Below are 17,759 nucleotides of genomic sequence, written 5' to 3' on the forward strand. Positions count from 1 at the left end.
GGCACTGTCCTCTCTCGGCCTCAGCTTCCTTATTGTAAAATGAGGAGGGAAGCCCATGCTATTTAATGTCTCCAAGGGCTCTGACCTTCTTTGATTCTAACATCACATACCCATGAGAAGAGAAGAAGAGGCGAAAGTGGTAGACTATGACATTTTCCAATAGTTCCCAGTCATTCTGCTGGTCAGGGTGACTGTCTTACCATTAAGGAACTGGAAAGCATTTGACCAGTCATATCTAGTCAACCTACAGGGCCTACAATCTGGATTCCTCAACTAAGAGGGAAAATCCCCATTTGTTTTACAAAAAGGAAAAAAGGATCAAGGTAAAGTCGGGGGAGCCACCGAACATAAACTACTGACGCACTCTGAGAGTGGCAGTAGCTTTGATTTTATTGCTGAACACCTTAACTGTGTGCCAGGAGCTTTTATAAAAATAATCTCCAACCTTCACTACAATGTTATATAGGTTGTGTCATTTTTATTTTAGAGACAAGTTAGCTGAGGCTCAAAGAGAGTAAGCCCCTTACCCAAGGCACATTGCTAGTACCTGGTAGGGCTGGGATTTATCATTATTATTATTAGAGACAGGTTCTCTCTCTATCATCCAGGCTAGAGTGCAGTGGTGCAATCACAGCTCACTTTAACCTCCATCTCCCAGGCTCAAGTGACCCTCCAACCCCAGCCTCCCAACGAGCTGGGAATACAGGAGCATGCCACCACGCCAAGCTAATTTTTTGTATTGTTTGTAGAAACGGGGTTTTGCTACATTGCCCAGGTTGATCTCAAACTCTTGAGCTCAAGTGATCTGCCTGCCTTGGCCTCCCAGAGTGCTGGGATTACAGGCGTGAGCCACCATAGCTGGCCTGGGATTTAATTGTAATTTTATTTAATTCTAAGCCCCTGGTTTTTGCACATATCTCATGCCTCTGGGAGAGAGCAGCTTGGGCAGAAAGGACAGTCTGTGATTACAAAGCAAAGTAAAGGTTCTTGGCCTGCAGCAAGATCGTGTGCAGAGTGTAGCTTCATTTATTCATGCCAGAAACATTTACTGAGTGCCCTATGTATACAAGGTTATGTGGTAGGCAATGAAGATACAGAGTAACACCATTCCTTGTTCTTGTGGAGCTGAGTCTAACTGGGGAGACACTGTAGTATACAGTGGACAAATGAATGAATAAATAGCTGAACAAATGAATGAATAGGCAGATGGACACATGATTAGTCAGCCATTAGTGTTTCAAGCACCATGAGAGTGATACTTAATACAAAGTGTAATGGGATCACCAGACAAATTATATGACCAGATAAATGGCCAGGCACGATGGCTCATGCCTGTAATCCCAGCACTTTGAGTGGCCGAGGCAGGTGGATCACCTGAGGTCAGGAGTTCAAGACCAGCCTGGCCAATATGGTGAAACCCCACCTCCAATAAAAATACAAAAATTAGCCAGGCAGTAGCGGCACACACATGTAATCGCAGCTACTCAGGAGGCTGAGGCAGGAGAATCGCTTGAACTGAGGAGATGGAGGCTGCAGTGAGCTGAGATCATGCCATTGCACTCCAGCCTGGGCAACAAGAGTGAAACTCTGTCTCAAAAAGAAAAAAAGAAATAAAGAAAAAGAAAAAAGAAAAAAAACACCAGGATTGTTATCAAATGGAATAAACCCACATCGTGTTCTAGGAAATGGTTCCGGGAGAAGAGAGTCCCCTCTGCTGGGACCAAAGGCAGGAGCTGCCCTTACAGAAGAACCTAAGAGCTCATGTTACCCAACTCTATAAAGCCAGTATCATGTGGATTTCAAAACAGAGGGCTTCAATAAGAGGAACACAGAAACACAGACATGCACATGCACAAACCCACACTGAACTGTGCAGAAGGATAAAAGGGTCTGGCCCTCTGTGCTTAAAGCTAACAGTAACAGAATCGATACACCTGCCCATGTTTTATGGCACCACACAGCAAAATAAAAATAGAATCTCTTACTTTCCTCATTAGCTGGACTTGGCTGCAGCAACTGTTTGGTTTGGAGTAGCTATAATTGTTGGGAGATGGTCCATCTCTGGTGCATCAAAAAAGTATGCCTGTGGGGAAAAAAAGACCCAGGAGGGAGTTAAAAAGACAATGGTCCCGGTAAGTGTTTTTTTAGACGCCATGCTAATAGTACTTTTGGACTCTCACGGCCCCTAAGTTCTTCCTACCATATTTATCCTCACACTAAACTACAACCATCTCTGTTTATGTTTGTCTCACTAAATTGTGCGTACTTTTAAAAATTTAGCTATCGTGTACTGAGCACTTACTATATTACATGACTTACTCTTAATAACCCTATGAGGTTGTTAGGATTATCCTCATTAGACAGATAAAGAAACTAAGGCTCAGAGAGACTGTCATTTGATCAGGTGAACACGGCTAATGAGTGGTGAAGCCAGAACTCAAAGCTAGGTCGGTCTGACTCCAAAGCACAAGCTCTTAATCACTACATTATACAGTCTTTCCTCCAGGGCAAAGGCTGTATCCTTCTTCATCTTCGTGTCACCAGCACCCCTGCACAGGGGCTGGCACAGTATGTAGCCAATCAATACCTAATGAACTGAACTACATTAGCTTGCTGCTAAACTAGTTAGTTGGCTTTCTGTAAATACCTTCAAAAGAGAGTGCTAGGCATGCTTTCCCTAAAAATTCTTCAGCTGGGAAACGAAAGGTTTGCTAAGTGCTTCCACTCACCATCCACAATTTAACTGTCAAAAGTCAGAAGGAGGTAGAGGAGGGAAGACATAAGGTTTAGAGAAGCCTAACTTGAGCCAATCTCACTACCCTTGAATACCGGTTGTTCAAAGGAAAGGTGAATCTGTTACTACATCAAGGCCCACTGAATGTTCATGACACCCCCTTGGGGTCAGTGCCCTTAGGAAGGTACACCGTTAGAAAGCCAACAACCATTTTTCACCAGCTCTGCTCTCTATCAGCCAGGAGGGGGCACCAACACAACATGTTGGCGCTCTCCCCTACCTGTTGCTATTCCATGTTAGCTCTTTCTGAAAAAAGTTTCCAGATGATGCCTTTCTCTGCAGACTCCCTCTAGTTTGCCCCATTCCCAGAGCAACTCTATTACTTTTAAGAGGCTTCCTCCCTAGGAACCCTTCCAGCAGCTGTTTTCTGGGGCAAGGAAAGAAGAGTCCCTAACTTAAGTGGGGGATGGGGCTGCAGTGCTAGTGCTGGGCTCCTCCAGTTCTCCCGCAGGTGCACTGTGCCACAAGCCCCCAGGATGCAGGAACAAAGGCTTCCTTCCAGGATACTGCAGGATGCCCTTGTAAGACAGGATGAGCAAAGAGGCCTGGCTTCTACACCTGGCTCTGCTATTAGCTCACGCTGTGACTTTGGACAAGTCGCTCCACCTGCTTTGGCCTCAACTTTCTGATCTATAAAATTTAAGGATTAGAAAAGATGATCTTGGGGCTGGGTGTGGTGGCTCGAGAGAGAGAGAGATTGGGTGTGGTGGAGAGAGAGGGAAAGAGAGTGAGAGGGAGAGAGAGAAAGAGAGAGAGAGAGAAGGCAGGCAGGGAAGGAAGGAAGGGAGGGAGGGAAGAAAAGTAAATAAGATCTCAGCTGGCTGTGGTGGCTCACACCTGTAATCTCAGCACTTTGGGAGGCCAAGGCAGGTGGATCATTTGAGGCTAGGAGTTCAAGACCAGCCCAGCCAACATGGTGAAACCCTACCTCTACTAAAAATACAAAAATCAGCCAGGCGTGGTGGCACATGCCTGTCATACCAGCTACTCAGGAGGCTGAGGGACAAGAATTGCTTGAGCCCAGGAGGCAAAGGTTGCAGTTAGCCTAGATCACACTGCTGCACTCCAGCCTGGGTGACAGAGGGAAACTCTGACTCAAAAAGAAAAGATGATCTCTTAGGGCCATTCCTTGAACAATCTTGAATTCTGTGATTCATTAATTCCACAAATGCTTAATAACAATCACAGCCATCATTTGGGGAATGCCTACTGTGCACCAGACATATACTTGATCATTAATCTGCTCAAAAATGCTGTAACAGGCCATTTTATCCCTTTTAAAGATGAGAAAGCTGAGGCTCAAAGACATGGAGATTTTCCCAAGGCTAGAGAACTATGTGTCTGAGCTAGGATTTCAATCCAGTCGAGTCCATCTCCATACTCTGTGCTCTAATTCTCCAACACTTCCTGCAATTTGGCGCCTAGTCTATGTCCAGTCCAGATCTAGGCACCGTGGAGACCTCAAAGCTGAATCAGCAGGCTCTCTGTGAGTAGGGGTAGGGCACAGCTCCCTGTAAAAGCCAGCAGTAACCACCTCAAACGTAGGCTTGTACATCTCCAAACATACACCAAGGGTGCAGCCTGTAGATGCTTCCTTAGTCATCCCTGTCAGGTGTGTTCTGGTATAACTTAGACATCATTTACATGTGCAATCACCAAGGGGCCCCTGGCAGGTGTGGGGCTGTTATATGCTTCACTGCACTAAGGCAAAAACACCAATCCGTGTTCCCCAGGGGAGAGTGAGAAAGCCAAGCTGTCTGGTTCAGCCGGTGCCCCTCAGCTCAAATAACTCCCCTGCCAGTTCCTCTCTCTGCCCTAATAATAATGTCTTCCATTTACGTGACTCATCGTATTTTCCATGCTGCATATATCATTCAATCCTTGCAACGTAAAGATGTTGCCATGGCATGCACGATCGGCCCCTGTTTCTAAGTGAGGAGGTAGGAGTCCAGAGAAGGGAAATCACCCAAGCAGGTGATAGTGGAGCTAGGACTGGAACCCAAGTTTCCTAACTTCTGGCTCAGCCCTTCTGCAGCGCACAATGCCTCCAGAAGAAAAAGGAGGGGCTGGTCACTGTGGAGAACGAAACTGAGGCATGATGGGCCCCTGGCTAGACACCTGACCACGGGATGGTTCCCTTCCTCCAGAAGGAGAAAACTGCCTTCCTCTCCAGGAAGAGGCCCTGCACCCCACAAGGACCTCCCTGCTCCACAGTCCAACCCATCCTGCTCTTCTGAGTCCCTTACAGACTGAACAGCCTCTTCTGTCTCCTCATCTCCACTGCTTTCTCATCCAAGTGTGTAATGGGTAAAAAGTTCAGGAGACATGAGAAGATGCCAGTGAGAGGCATCAAGAAAGGGCATTGTCGTTAAGAGCGGGATACTTCAGCTTTGGCCCGGGTACCAGCTGTGGGACCCTGGACCACTCTGACTTGGGTACTATGGAGGAATAAGCAGCATACTGGCCCTGGCAGTGTCTGACGACACAGGCTCCTTTAATGACTTTGCATCTGAGGAACACTTCAGAGTATATGGAGGGCTTTCACAGCCAGCTCACAGCATCTCACAAAACCCCAAGAAAACAACAATTCCTTTCACAGATGAGGAAACCAAGGTTCTGAGAAGCAAGTCTCTTGCCTAGGTTTGCAGCGCTGGGCACCTCTCAGTCCAGGGCACTCCCTGCTTCTGAATTAGGCTCTCTTTCAGAAAGTTCCTGAGCAGCGACATGGGCAGGTAAATCCTGGTTTCAGTGCCATCTGCTCCGAAAGGGAACAATAGGCACAGGAGGTAAAAGGTCCTGCCAGAGGTACTGGATGAAATGGGTTCTTTTTTTGTTTTTTTGAGATGAAGTCTCGCTCTGTCACCAAGGCTGGAGTGCAGTGGCACAATCTCAGTTCCCTGCAACCTCTACCTCCTAGGCTCAAGCGATTCTCACACCTCAGCCTCCCTGGTAGCTGAGACTACAAGCACGTGCCACCGTACCTGGCTGATTTTTTTAAATTTTTGGTAAAGACAGGGTTTAACCATGTTGCCCAGGCTGGTCTCGAACTCCTGAGCTCAAGCCATCTGCCTGCAACTTCCTCCCAAAGTGCTGGGATTATAGGCGAGAGCCATCAAGCCTGGCCTGAAATGGATTCTTAATAATAACCATAATAGCTCCCTGCTTCACTGCTCAACCTGCCCTGCTCCTATTCCTTAGAGAAATGAGAAAGGCAATGCCTCCTCTCCTGCCTCCTTCTCCTCACCAACTTCTCAGCCAGGTACGTGAGGGGAAGAACTTCGGAGAGAGACGGGAGATGCCAGTGAGGGACGAGAGATGCCAGTGAGAGTTGGTCACAATGAAAAGGATGTTCTTCAGCAGACAGAAAAGTCCCAGAAGAGTCACAGCAGCATTTTAAGGGATCAACTCAGAGATTCCAAGTGCCAGAAATTAATAGTGTCATTCTGCCATGAGTCAAACCAACAGGCCTGCCTCGAGGGTTTAAAGCTTACGCACATGTAAAGTGCGTGTAAACTAGGTTTGTGTTTCACAACTTGGCACTTTTTATGAAACTTGTTTAATGATAAAGCATTGGGATTTCATTAATCTAATGAAATTCTAATCAGATTAATGCATTTAATGAGACATGGTTATCTACACAAAAATGTTAAAGATCAAACGATGCCAAAGAAACATTTACTCCTAAAATTGCAAAACCTGACCAAGGGTCTGGAAACGTGCCATGTGGACTAAGACACCTTCCCATGGCCACGTCCTTTCCTTTATTAGGGACCTTAACATTCTTGGACTCTGATTCTTTTTTCAAAACCTGCAACAGGGCGTGTTAAGGCCGTGGACAGCAAATTTTGTGCACAATGTGTACAGAAGACACAAAACCATGTCTCCCTAGGATCAAAGGAAAGGGACCTAATTTATGGGCATTTATAGGACAAGTTCCATGTTAAGTGCTTTATAGATATCATTTTATTTGACTCTCAGAACAATCTTGTGGCAGGAAATATACCCATGTCACAGATTAAGAAATTAAGATTCGGAGAGGGACAATAACATCTCCAAGTTCACACAGCCAATGAGTGACAGAGCTGGTCTTCAATCTGGGCTCATCTGACACAAAAGCACATGCTTTCCCTAAAAAGACACCTACATATGAACTCAAATACTATTTTAAATGTTGTTCACCTTAAAAGTAACTCCACTTTCCCATATCTGACTTCATTTTCAAGCTTTCTACCTTCAAATTTAAAACTTCTAATTTCTACCTTTAAACTTTCTACCTTTAAATAAAACTTTAAATTTCAAAAATCTTTCTAGGTATGTGCAGAAAATCAGCAAAGGCATCCAAACACAGAATCCCCCACCCCAGCTCCCTAACTCTATATAGTCAGCCCTCCACATCCACAGGCTCAGCATCCTCAGGCTCAACCAACCACGATGAAAAATATTCTTTAAAAATATATAAGTTAAAAAAACCAATATGACAATAAAAATAATACACATTTTAAAATACAGTATAATAACTATTTACATAGCATTTACATTGCACTAGGTATTATGAGTAATCTGGAAATGATGTAAAGCACATAGGAGGATGTGTGTTCACCATTTTTATGTAGGGGACTTGAGCATCCATGCTTTGGTATCCATAGAGGGTCCTGGAACCAACCACGCCCCGACAACCCCAATACTGAGGAACAAATGTATATAGACACTCATCCACCCCTATTTCCTCTGGTCAGACCCCAAATTCTCATCAGATTACTGAAATTAGGCAAAACCAAAGACTAAAGCCAAATTCTCATAATTTCACCACTTCCCGTGTAGGTGAGTCTACTTAAAATGAAATTTTATTTCATAGAATCAATTTTTTTTTTCTTTTGAGACATGGTCTCCCTCGGTCACCCAGGCCGGAGTACAGTGGTATGATCTCAGCTCATTGCAACCTCCACCTCCTGGGCTCAAGCGATCCTCCCACCTCAGCCTCCCAAGTACCAGCTACTTGGGAGGCTGAGGTGGGAAGATCACTTAAGCCACGATGCCCAGCTAATTTTTGTATTTTTAGTAGAGATGGGGTTTCCCCATGCTGCCCAGGCTGGTCTTGAGCTCCTGAGCTCAACAGATCCGCCCACTTGGGCCTCCCAAACTATTGGGATTATGGGCGTGAGCCAACGTGCCCAGCCCATGGAGTCAATTTTAAAAGAACTGTAGTGTCTAACAGTTTGAGGTCTTTTAGCATTTGGATATAAAACACACCAAAAGAATACAGGAATGAATCCATACCAAGCAGCCCACAGAAAGCAGCATATGAAGCAACACAATTGTCACAACTGTGGCCAATGCAACGCGTCGGTTATCCTCACGAACAGCTGGCCAAAATGTCATTGCCAAGACAGATCCTGAGATGCCCAGGGCAATCACGACTAGAATCCAACGAACAGCTTTCTGGGGGATAATCCACAGTATCTGAAGAAGAGAAAAGGAGGAGCGGGGAGTTCTTGGGAGGCATTTGTTCATTCCAGGCACATATGTTTACAAAAGGCCCTGAGCCAATCAGCAGCTGGGCCCCCACTGCCACTCTGGTTTTTCAGTACAGGCTGGAGGAACACCACCAGCATGTAGACTGAGGCATATACTTTTACAACAAAGGGCCCAAGATCCAGTGAAGGCACTAGGCTCCCCAGACCCCTTTCCTGCTGAACTTCTAACTTCAGAGGAGATTTTTTCAGGAGCACTTATGAGTATTGCGCTGGGAATCATGATGGTGGGTCAAATTCTTGGTTGCATTAAGTGAATTAATTGAAGTTTCTACCAACAACAGAGCATCACTCAGCATCTACTCCCTGAGTGTGGTACTTACTGCGGTGGGGATATAAATGAAGAGGGAATATCCATAGACACACACAATCTCCAGAAATGAATAGGAGACGATGTTCATAACTTTGCTGTTTCTCCACATGAGGAAACCCCAGAGTGCGAGAGGAACCAGCCAGGCATAGGCATAGATGATGGTGGCTGCTATGGACACTGAGGATGACAGGACATGAGTTTCAATCTCCATCATGCCTTTAGTAGACTATCAGAGCACTTCCAACACCTTATTGTATTTAAATGCTAACATGTCAACTGACTTCAGTGGACCATGGAATCATGTCTTACTGGTCTGTAATCCCTGAGCTTGGCACAGCACCTAACACACAGTAGGCACTTTAGAAATGTTTGTTGAATTAATGAATCTTTACCATTTGTCTTTGTGGTGAGGATCAATAGTCTCTCATATGGTTTTTATAGTTCATTTAATAACTAACAACTGATATTATTAAACAACTGAACTATGCAACTGAAATACTTCAGAGGGCCACACTGCAAATGTTCATATATAGTAGACATTTCAATCAAATAAAAACCAACTATCCCCTTGGAAGAACACGTTCTCTTCCTCGGTATAACAAGAGCGGACACTGACTTCTTTAGCAAATGTATTAAAATGCCTTGGGTAGAGATTAACTTGCTCTGCATGCTCTCTAGAGTTCCTCTGTCTCTGAAATTGGGAGATGCAGCTCACTGATTAACTGCCTGAAATATTCTCCAGTTTTACTTTCTTCCTTAAATAAATAATTCTGCCAATGGGGCAAAAATGCTATTGAGTGGCTCCTCAGAACAGCAACGTTCAGCATATCCCTGTACCTCTCTCCTCTTCCTCTAGTAGCAGCACGCCCTGGAGGATTCCCTTTCCCTCTTCTGGAGTGGAGGGTCATAAAGTTATAGGTAAGCCACGGCGCCAGCCCTTTCTACATGAAAATCAGTAGGTAATTCACTTAATGCATCTTGGCAAGAACAAAGGCACCCCTAACAATTATAGTCAGACTCTGGTTAAGACATGAATGTCCAAAACATGTTTTAGCTCCCAGAACAGTTTTTTCACACTGGGAATTGCCTCGTTAGGCCAAATGTAATTCTGCTGATATACTGCCTTTTTCTTGGATAACTAAGGGAAGAGGAGGGAATTACTCCCATGGCTGTAGCTGTCACTTATTGATCAACTACTGGGCATCAGGTATTACACTCGGTGCTTTATTGAGAGGCAATGTGGAATAATGGTCAAGGGCACAGACTCTGTATGCAGACTCCATGGGTTCTAGTCTTAGGAAAAGAAACTCTTGGGGGTAAGTTACTTAACCTTCCTGTCTCAGTTAGGTCCCATTTAACCTATAAAATGGGAAGAAAACTAATATACTACCTTCTAAGATTAATAGGAGAATTAAATGAATAAAAGCAGGTAAGAACTGTTCTAAGTAGAAGAGTGATCAATAATAAATGCTCAATCAAGAATTAGTTTTCATATTGTTAACTAATATGCAGCTACATTTATTTCATACAATCTATATCGTCATTTTAGAGATGAGGAAAAGGGGTCAGAGAAGCTAAGTTGTTTGGTCAAGGTCACATAATTAACAAGTTGGTAGAAGCAGGATCTCATCTCAGATGTGACTCATACTTTTTACATAAAATGGAAAAACGTTTATTGATAGGGCCAATGACTACTTTACCAGTATATATATCACATCACTTCCTGACACCGGGATGCCCAGCCAAAGAGGATAAGAACAGATAAAGACTCTCCTGAGTTTCCAGATCCCCAGGCAAAGTGGGTCACTCCTTCTTCCATGTCAATATACCTACACTTATCTCTGATATAGAGGTTAATATGTACTGTTTACAGCAATAGTCATTTACTAGCTTTCTAACCACTGAACTACTTGAAGGCAGGATCTATATCTCATGGTTAATATTTACTGAGTTAAACTCAAATCAAGGTTATTTGATAGAGTTGGGATTGAATCCAAGTCTGACTCCATGATGGACAAGAAGGGAAAGTGGGCATGGAAGGTAAAGGGGAAGAAAAGAAGGAAGGATACATGGATACATTCTCTCTCTCTCTTACACACACACACACAGAGGCAAATACATATCTTTCTATGCACATACAGTGAACTAGTTGAAGGCAGGGTTTCTATCTCATGGTTAACATTTATTGCGTTAAACTCAAACCAAGGTTACTGGATAAATAATGGGATTGAATATATGTGTACATATTTGTGTGTGTGTGTGTGTGTGTATAGTAATAGTTAATGTTTATTGAACTCTTTTTGGTACAAACCACTATTCTAAGCTTTTTATATGTATTAACTCTTTATTCTTACAATAGTCCTGTAAGATAAATATTATTATTTCCATTTCACCAATGAAGAATCTGAGGCTAAGACATAAAATAGCTTGCCCAACAGAGTAGAAGCTAGTGAGTGGTGGAGCTGGAACTGAAGCTAGCGGTCTAGTTCCAGAACTGGTGCTCTTATCCAGGCTACTTACAGCCTCTCAACAGAAGAGCAGGCAGGGAGGGAGCCAGGGAACTGAGAAAGTGGTACAGGCCAATCTCCGATAAAGCCAAACTTCCTCGTTTGGGGGCAGCTGTCATCTGCAAGTCTCTAAAAGCTGTTTTGTTTTTTCTTCTAAATACCCAATACTGACACAAGAAAGGACGTTTTAAAACAAGAATGTCATTCACAAGCCCATCCCTAGGACACATTCATTTCTGCATTTTCCCTTCCAGGCTTTGATCATTTGCAGACTTCTTTCTCCACCCCCACCCCCTTTTTTTTTTTTGAGACAGAGTCTCTCTCTGTTGCCCAGGCTGGAGTGCAGTGGCATGATCTCAGCTCACTCTAACCTCCGCCTCCCAGGTTCAACCAATTCTCCTGCCTCAGCCTCCTGATTACAGGCGTGCGCCACCATGCCTGGATAATTTTTTATTTTTAGTAGAGACGGGTTTCACCATGTTGGTCAGACTGGTCTCGAACTCCTGACCTTGTGATCCACCCACCTTGGCCTCCCAAAGTGCTGGGATGAAAGGCATGAGCCACTGCACTGGGTCTCTCCTTTTTTTTTTTTTTTTTTGGGACAGTGACTCACTCTGTCACCCAGGCTGGAGCGCAGTGGTACGATCACAGCTCACTACAGCCTCAATCTCTGGGCTCAAGTGATCCTCCCAACTCAGCCTCCTGAGTAGCTGGGACTACAGGCATGCACCACCATACCCGGTAACTTTTATTTAGTTTTTAGTTTTAGAGACAAGGTCTCACTATGTTTCCCAGGCTGATCTCAAACTCCTCAGCTCAAGCAATCCTCCCACCTTGGCCTCCCAAAGTGCTGGGATTACAGGCATGAGCAAGCATGTCCAGCCCAGATTTCTCTTCAACAAAGTTGCTAATAGAATAGGCACCAGTTTGGAGTAAGTTATGAATTTTCCACATAGCTCTAGGTGCTTCGTGATTGGCAACTGCAGATGACCCCAGCTAGTTGAGCCATCACAGCCTAAAACAATATTTCTATTGTCTCCAAAATGTGGATAATACAAATAACGCCACACAGGAGACCTTCACGCACACCTTTAAATTATTTTGTACACTTGTCTTAGAATATATTCCAGCTGTGGCCAGGTGTGGTGGCTCACACCTGTAATCCTACCTAGCACCTTGGGAGGCCGAGATGGGAGAATCACTTGAGCCCAAGAGTTTGAGATCAGCCTGGGCAACACAGGAAGACCTATCTCTATAAAAAAATAGAAAAATTAGCCAGGTATGGTGTTGCATGCCTGTGGTCCCAGCTACTCAGGAGGCTGAGGTGGGAGGATTACCTGAGCCCAGGGAGGTGGAGGCTGCAGTGAGCTGTGATTGTACCACTGCACTCCAGCCTGGGTGACAGAGCGAGTCACTGTCTCAAAAAAAAAAAAAAAAAAAAAGGAATAAATTGCAGTTGCTATTGGGCCTTGATTTACAGCTTTCCCAAAGATTATATGGACTCATAACATTGTGAATGTACTTAATGCCATTGAATTACACATTTCAATGGTAAATTTTATGTAATATATATTTTACCACTGTAAGAAGAAAAAGATTATGTGGATTTATACAGATGGGTGGTAAACTCATCTACACATTTGAGTAGATACATTGAACCCTAAAACACAAAAGCAGGGCTACAGCACCTAGAGATGGGGCCCAGGAGCTCAGTGGGTAAAAAGAACTCAAAGCTAGAAACCGACAGCATTCCAAATGAGTCAAGCTATTCACCAACCTTTTCGGAATTCGGGCACATAATGGTACGTCTTCTCTCCCAGATGGATCAAGAAGTTGGAAAGATTCCCACTAATTGCTATGGCAAAGACCAACGTGGCACATATCCAAAAGGGGCCTGTAAAGGAAACCAGAAAATTCAGAAACAAGAAAATGAAGCATAAGCCTTTAGATTCTTACAGAATTTCTTAGCTTCCTCTTGTATTCATGTTAGCAAAAGAAAATGAATTTTCTAGATGGGATCAACACTTGCTGAAGGGAAATTTTCCTTTTTCAAAGGTCAAACATGTCTCAGTAATTAGCTGCCTTAAAGAAGGTGGGGGGTTGGTATTCCAATCCAAAGGCCGAAACGCCTTCCACAATTAGGTGAATGAAGACACTGATTTGCGTACAGCTTCTTTGGTTGGAGGATCACCACCAACAAAGAAAAATTCACAGGCTTTTTATTAAACTTTCCACCAGAATACATGAAGTAAAGATTACTTCCCTTATCTAAGTGCCAAATGTTAGCATCACACAAAAAGAAGTTAAATCAGACAGAGCTTGTGCAGCATACAGAAAGAGCAGGGCAAGCAGAACACATGAGGGCAGAGTCAATTAAACCTACCAGTTCACCACGGTTGTGTTGAGTGTGAGTGTGTGTGTGTGTGTGTGTGTATGCTTAAGGCGTTTTCTTTTTTTTAATGAAAAAGTAATACAATGCACTATATACATCTACTGTGTACCCACAAAAATTAAAATTAAAAATTAAAAAAAAGTAATACATGTATATGGTCCAGTGTTTCAAAAGGTACAAAGGGAATATGGAGAACAGCAAGATCCACTCCCTGTCTGTGCCCTGGCTCTGTATCTTTCCTCCCTAAAGCTCACCAAAGTAAGCAGTTTCTGATGAAACCTGCCAGGAATATTCCACTCATGTATATAAGCAAATGCATATGTGTATATGTGCATATTTTATACAGATGATAACATACATATATGCCCTCCTGTGTACCCTTCTATTTTCACCTTAATATAGCCTGGAGAGTCTATCACAGCTACTCATAAAAATCAGCTTGTTCTTTTTTAATGGTTTTAAGATATACCACTGAGCAGATGAGTGGACCATGCTTTGCAAACCTCTTTCATTATTTGCATGATTTCGTGAACACTATCCTTGTCTCTCCCCCATTTAGAAAAAGTACTATGTAGAACAAATAAAATCTTTAGATTGAGAGATTTTAATAAATTGTATGAATTTCATTTTTCAATTTCACTAATATTTTGTAACACCCTTTGGGATAATTTCAGGTACCCTGACACGTCACAAAATTACGAACATTACTGTCATAGGGGAGATGACTAGCAGAAACAGATTAGTACTTTTCAAAGGCAAGCACTGGCTCCTGAAGGTGGGAAAAGGAACACGAGCAATTAAATAGGATGCTTCAAAAAGTCACCAATATTAGCTCTCCACAAACTGCCTCTTTACTCATTAGACTGAAAGCTCTCTGCTGTAGACAAGGACTAAATCTCACAGTATTATTCTGAGTGCCCATACATAAGAGTGGCAAAAAAAAAAAAAAAAAAACCCACAAAGCCCCTATAGCCAAAAAGCTTTACTGAATGAATAAAACTGACCATGTGTTATAGATGAGCTGAGACCATCCAAGCGTATGACCACAAGTGGCCAAAATATTAACTTACAATACCCAAATAACTAGAAGACCAAGAATATCATGTCCTCTCAGTCATTTACTAAGTACCCACTACCCTCTGCTGGAGACACGATGATGTGCAACAGAGACACAGTCACTGCCTCTAGTGCACCCATGCACTCCAGGAGACAATAAAACATCTAATCTCAGAGGGTAGTACAAGATGCCTATGGGAGCATACAGGGAGGGTGCAAAACCTAGAGAAAGGGATGTGTAAGCTGGGATCTAAAGAAGAACAGGAGTTCACCAAGTGAGGACAGAAGAGAAGAGAGGTCCACGAAGAGGGAATAGCAGGAGCAGAGACTCTGAAGAGGTACCAGTTCGAGGCCAAGCTTCAGGTCAGGAGTAGCCAGAGATTGAAGAGATGGGCCAGAGTCAGATCATGAAAGGTCTTAGAAGCCCTGTTGAGTTAGGAATTTATCTTGAGGGCAACAGGAAGCCTGTGAATTGGGCCTGGTGGCATAAGCCTGTAGTCCTAGCTACTCAGGACACTGAGGTGAGAGGGTCACTTGAGGCTAGGAGTTTGAGGCAGCAGGGAGCTACGATCAGATCATGCCTCTGAATAGCTACTGCACTCCAGCCTTGGCAACACAGCAAGACCTCATCTCAAAAACAAAAAGTGGGGGCAGGGGGGAATGCGGTGGCTCACACCTATAATCCCAGCACTTTGGGAGGCCGAGGCAGGCAGATCACTTGAGCTCAGGAGTTCAAGACCAGCCTGGGCAACATGATGAAACCCTGTCGCTACAATATTAATTAACTTTCTTAAAGGCAGGCTGGTATGGGAAGATATGTATACTAATGTGAAGACTTATCTAGCATTCTCTAGCTGCCCCATGCTCTAAGCTACCTAACAACTCTGGCCCGGGAACAGCTGGAGAAACAACATTTTCAGGTGGCCTGAAAGGTCCAACACCTGCCCACTCACTACCTCTATGTGGCCCAGTGCTCATCCTTGGACATAAGCAAGAAAACTTTCCCAGCCCTTAGCATTGTTGTCCCTCTCCTATTATCATCCCTCTCCCCTGTTTGCAACCGTTCACTGAACCTCCACTGCTTAAGGACAAAATCCTAATTCCTGAGGCTGATATAAAAGGCCCCAGGATCTGGGCTCTGTAACTTCTCCAGCTACCCCCAGTGGAAGGCTGGACTCCAGAGACATACGACACCCACTCATCCCAGGACCTGCCATGTTCTTCATACTGCCTTCTCCCTGGTTCCTGCCAAATTCCTACTCATTATGGGTTGGGGGTGGGAGAGAGCCTTAATTTAGGTTGTATGTATAATTAAAATTTCATATTATGCATTTTTATATTATGAAATATTTCTAACATACAGAAAAGCACGAATAACACAAACACTAGTTACCTAGCATGTCGCTTTTAAAAAATATTTTTAGGCTGGGCATGGTGATTCACACCTATAATCCCAGCACTTTGGGAGGCCGAGGCAGGCAGACCATTTGAGGTCAGGAGTTCGAGATCAGCCTGGCCAACATGGTAAAACTCCGTCTCTACTAAAAATACAAAAATTAGCTGGGCGTGGTGGCACGTGCCTGTAGTCCCAGCTACTCATGAAGATGAGGTGGGGGAGGATGGCTTGAGCCCAGGATTTTGAGGCTGCAGTGAGCCATTATCGAGCCACTGCACTCCAGCCTGGGCAACAGAGCAAGACCCAGTCCCGAAAAACAAAAAAGTATGTTACTCCTCTGTCCAAACTCTCCAATGGCTTTGCATTCAAGCAAATGCCAAAGTCCTCACTGTGACTTATGAGACCTTACCTGTCCCTCCACACTGTCTTTCTCACCTCCTCTCCTTCTAGGTCCCCATGTTCACTCTCATCCGGTCCCAGTAGCCTCTTGCTGTTCTTTGAACATACTAGGCAAGCTCTTGCCTCAGGGCCTTTGCACTTGCTGATCCTTCTGTTTCAAGTGCTCTTCCCTTAGATATCTACATAAACCACTCCCGATAACTTCAGGTCATTACTCAAAATTCACCTTTTAAAATTTTCAAATTCACCCATTTATACAAACACTTCATGTCCTTCTTCTCTCTGCTCTTAAATTTTCACCTAAGCATTCATTACTAGAAAACTATGTATTTTACTTTCCTTTGCTTATTGTTAAGCTCAGTAAATTACAAATTGCCCAAGGGTAGAGATTTTTATTGGTTTTCACTGCTGTGTCTCCAGTACTTAGAATAGTAAGAGCTCAATGTTTGTTGAATGAATTGAATGAATAAATGAAGACAAGCCAAATTGTATATGTTTACTAAAATGATGAGCATAATCTTATTTTACTTTTTATTTCCCTGGTTGCAGGTGGGGCTAAGCACCTTTTCATTTATTTATTGGCCATTTTTTCCCCAGAGTTGCTTGTTTTATTCTTCGAATTTGTAGGAGTTTGACACATATTCTTGTTTCTCACTGTTTGTTGGTTATATGCATTGGAAGTATGTCCCCTGGTCTGTGGTTGTTTTTTTTTTTACTTTGCTTATGGTTTATTTTGTTGTGTAGAAATTTTACATTTTAGTTGAAATGTAGTCAAAGTTATCAATCTTTTCCTTACACTCTGTAAACTGTTATCTTTTTCTTAACTGCCTTTCTCTAACCTCCACTCACAACAAAACCTAATCCCCTCTGCTGTCAAACACTTCACCTATATTGTACCTTCTTCTTTTAACCATGTCTATGAGCTAATGAGGCTACTAGTGTCACAGAAAAGAAGCAAGCCTTGGATTCAAGCCCTGGCTTTGTCATGAGAGGCAGCATAGCACAGTGATGAAGAAATGGATTATGAGCTATGGTGTTGATTTGAAAATTGAGCCCAGCACTTATTAGCTGTATAATCTTAGGCAAGTTACTGGACCTCTGTGTGACTCAATGTCCACATCTATAAAATGGGGATAATAATAGTATCTGCCTCATAAAGTTGGATCTGTCATAAGGATTAAATGAGTTAATACAGATACTGCCCTAATAATAGCATCTGGCACATAATAAGCACTATATGTGTGTTTGCCACTATTACTGCTAACTCTGTAACTATGGGCAAGTTATCTCCTTAACATCAGCTTTCTCTTTTGTAAGATAAGGCTACCTTGGAGTATGGGAAATAAAACAGCGTAAAATACTAAAATAGTG

General features: G+C 43.4%; 1 protein-coding gene across 6 annotated transcripts in view; it reads right to left on the minus strand.

Annotated features, from left to right (window-relative positions):
• YIPF1 (Yip1 domain family member 1) overlaps window positions 1-17,759 on the minus strand; it is a 40,741-nt gene that overhangs the window by 9,632 nt on the left and 13,350 nt on the right. For all 6 annotated transcript variants that reach the window (XM_055233526.2, XM_055233527.2, XM_063613184.1 and 3 more), the window contains 4 exons: window positions 12,923-13,039; window positions 8,649-8,815; window positions 8,072-8,254; window positions 1,986-2,083 (listed from right to left, as the gene is read on the minus strand). In XM_055233526.2, the coding sequence (XP_055089501.1) occupies window positions 1,994-2,083; window positions 8,072-8,254; window positions 8,649-8,815; window positions 12,923-13,039 (557 nt within the window). In that variant the 3' untranslated portion in view covers window positions 1,986-1,993. The remainder of the gene's footprint in view (window positions 1-1,985; window positions 2,084-8,071; window positions 8,255-8,648; window positions 8,816-12,922; window positions 13,040-17,759) is intronic.

Source organism: Symphalangus syndactylus, chromosome 19, assembly GCF_028878055.3.
Source record: "Symphalangus syndactylus isolate Jambi chromosome 19, NHGRI_mSymSyn1-v2.1_pri, whole genome shotgun sequence".
Lineage (NCBI taxonomy): Eukaryota > Metazoa > Chordata > Mammalia > Primates > Hylobatidae > Symphalangus > Symphalangus syndactylus.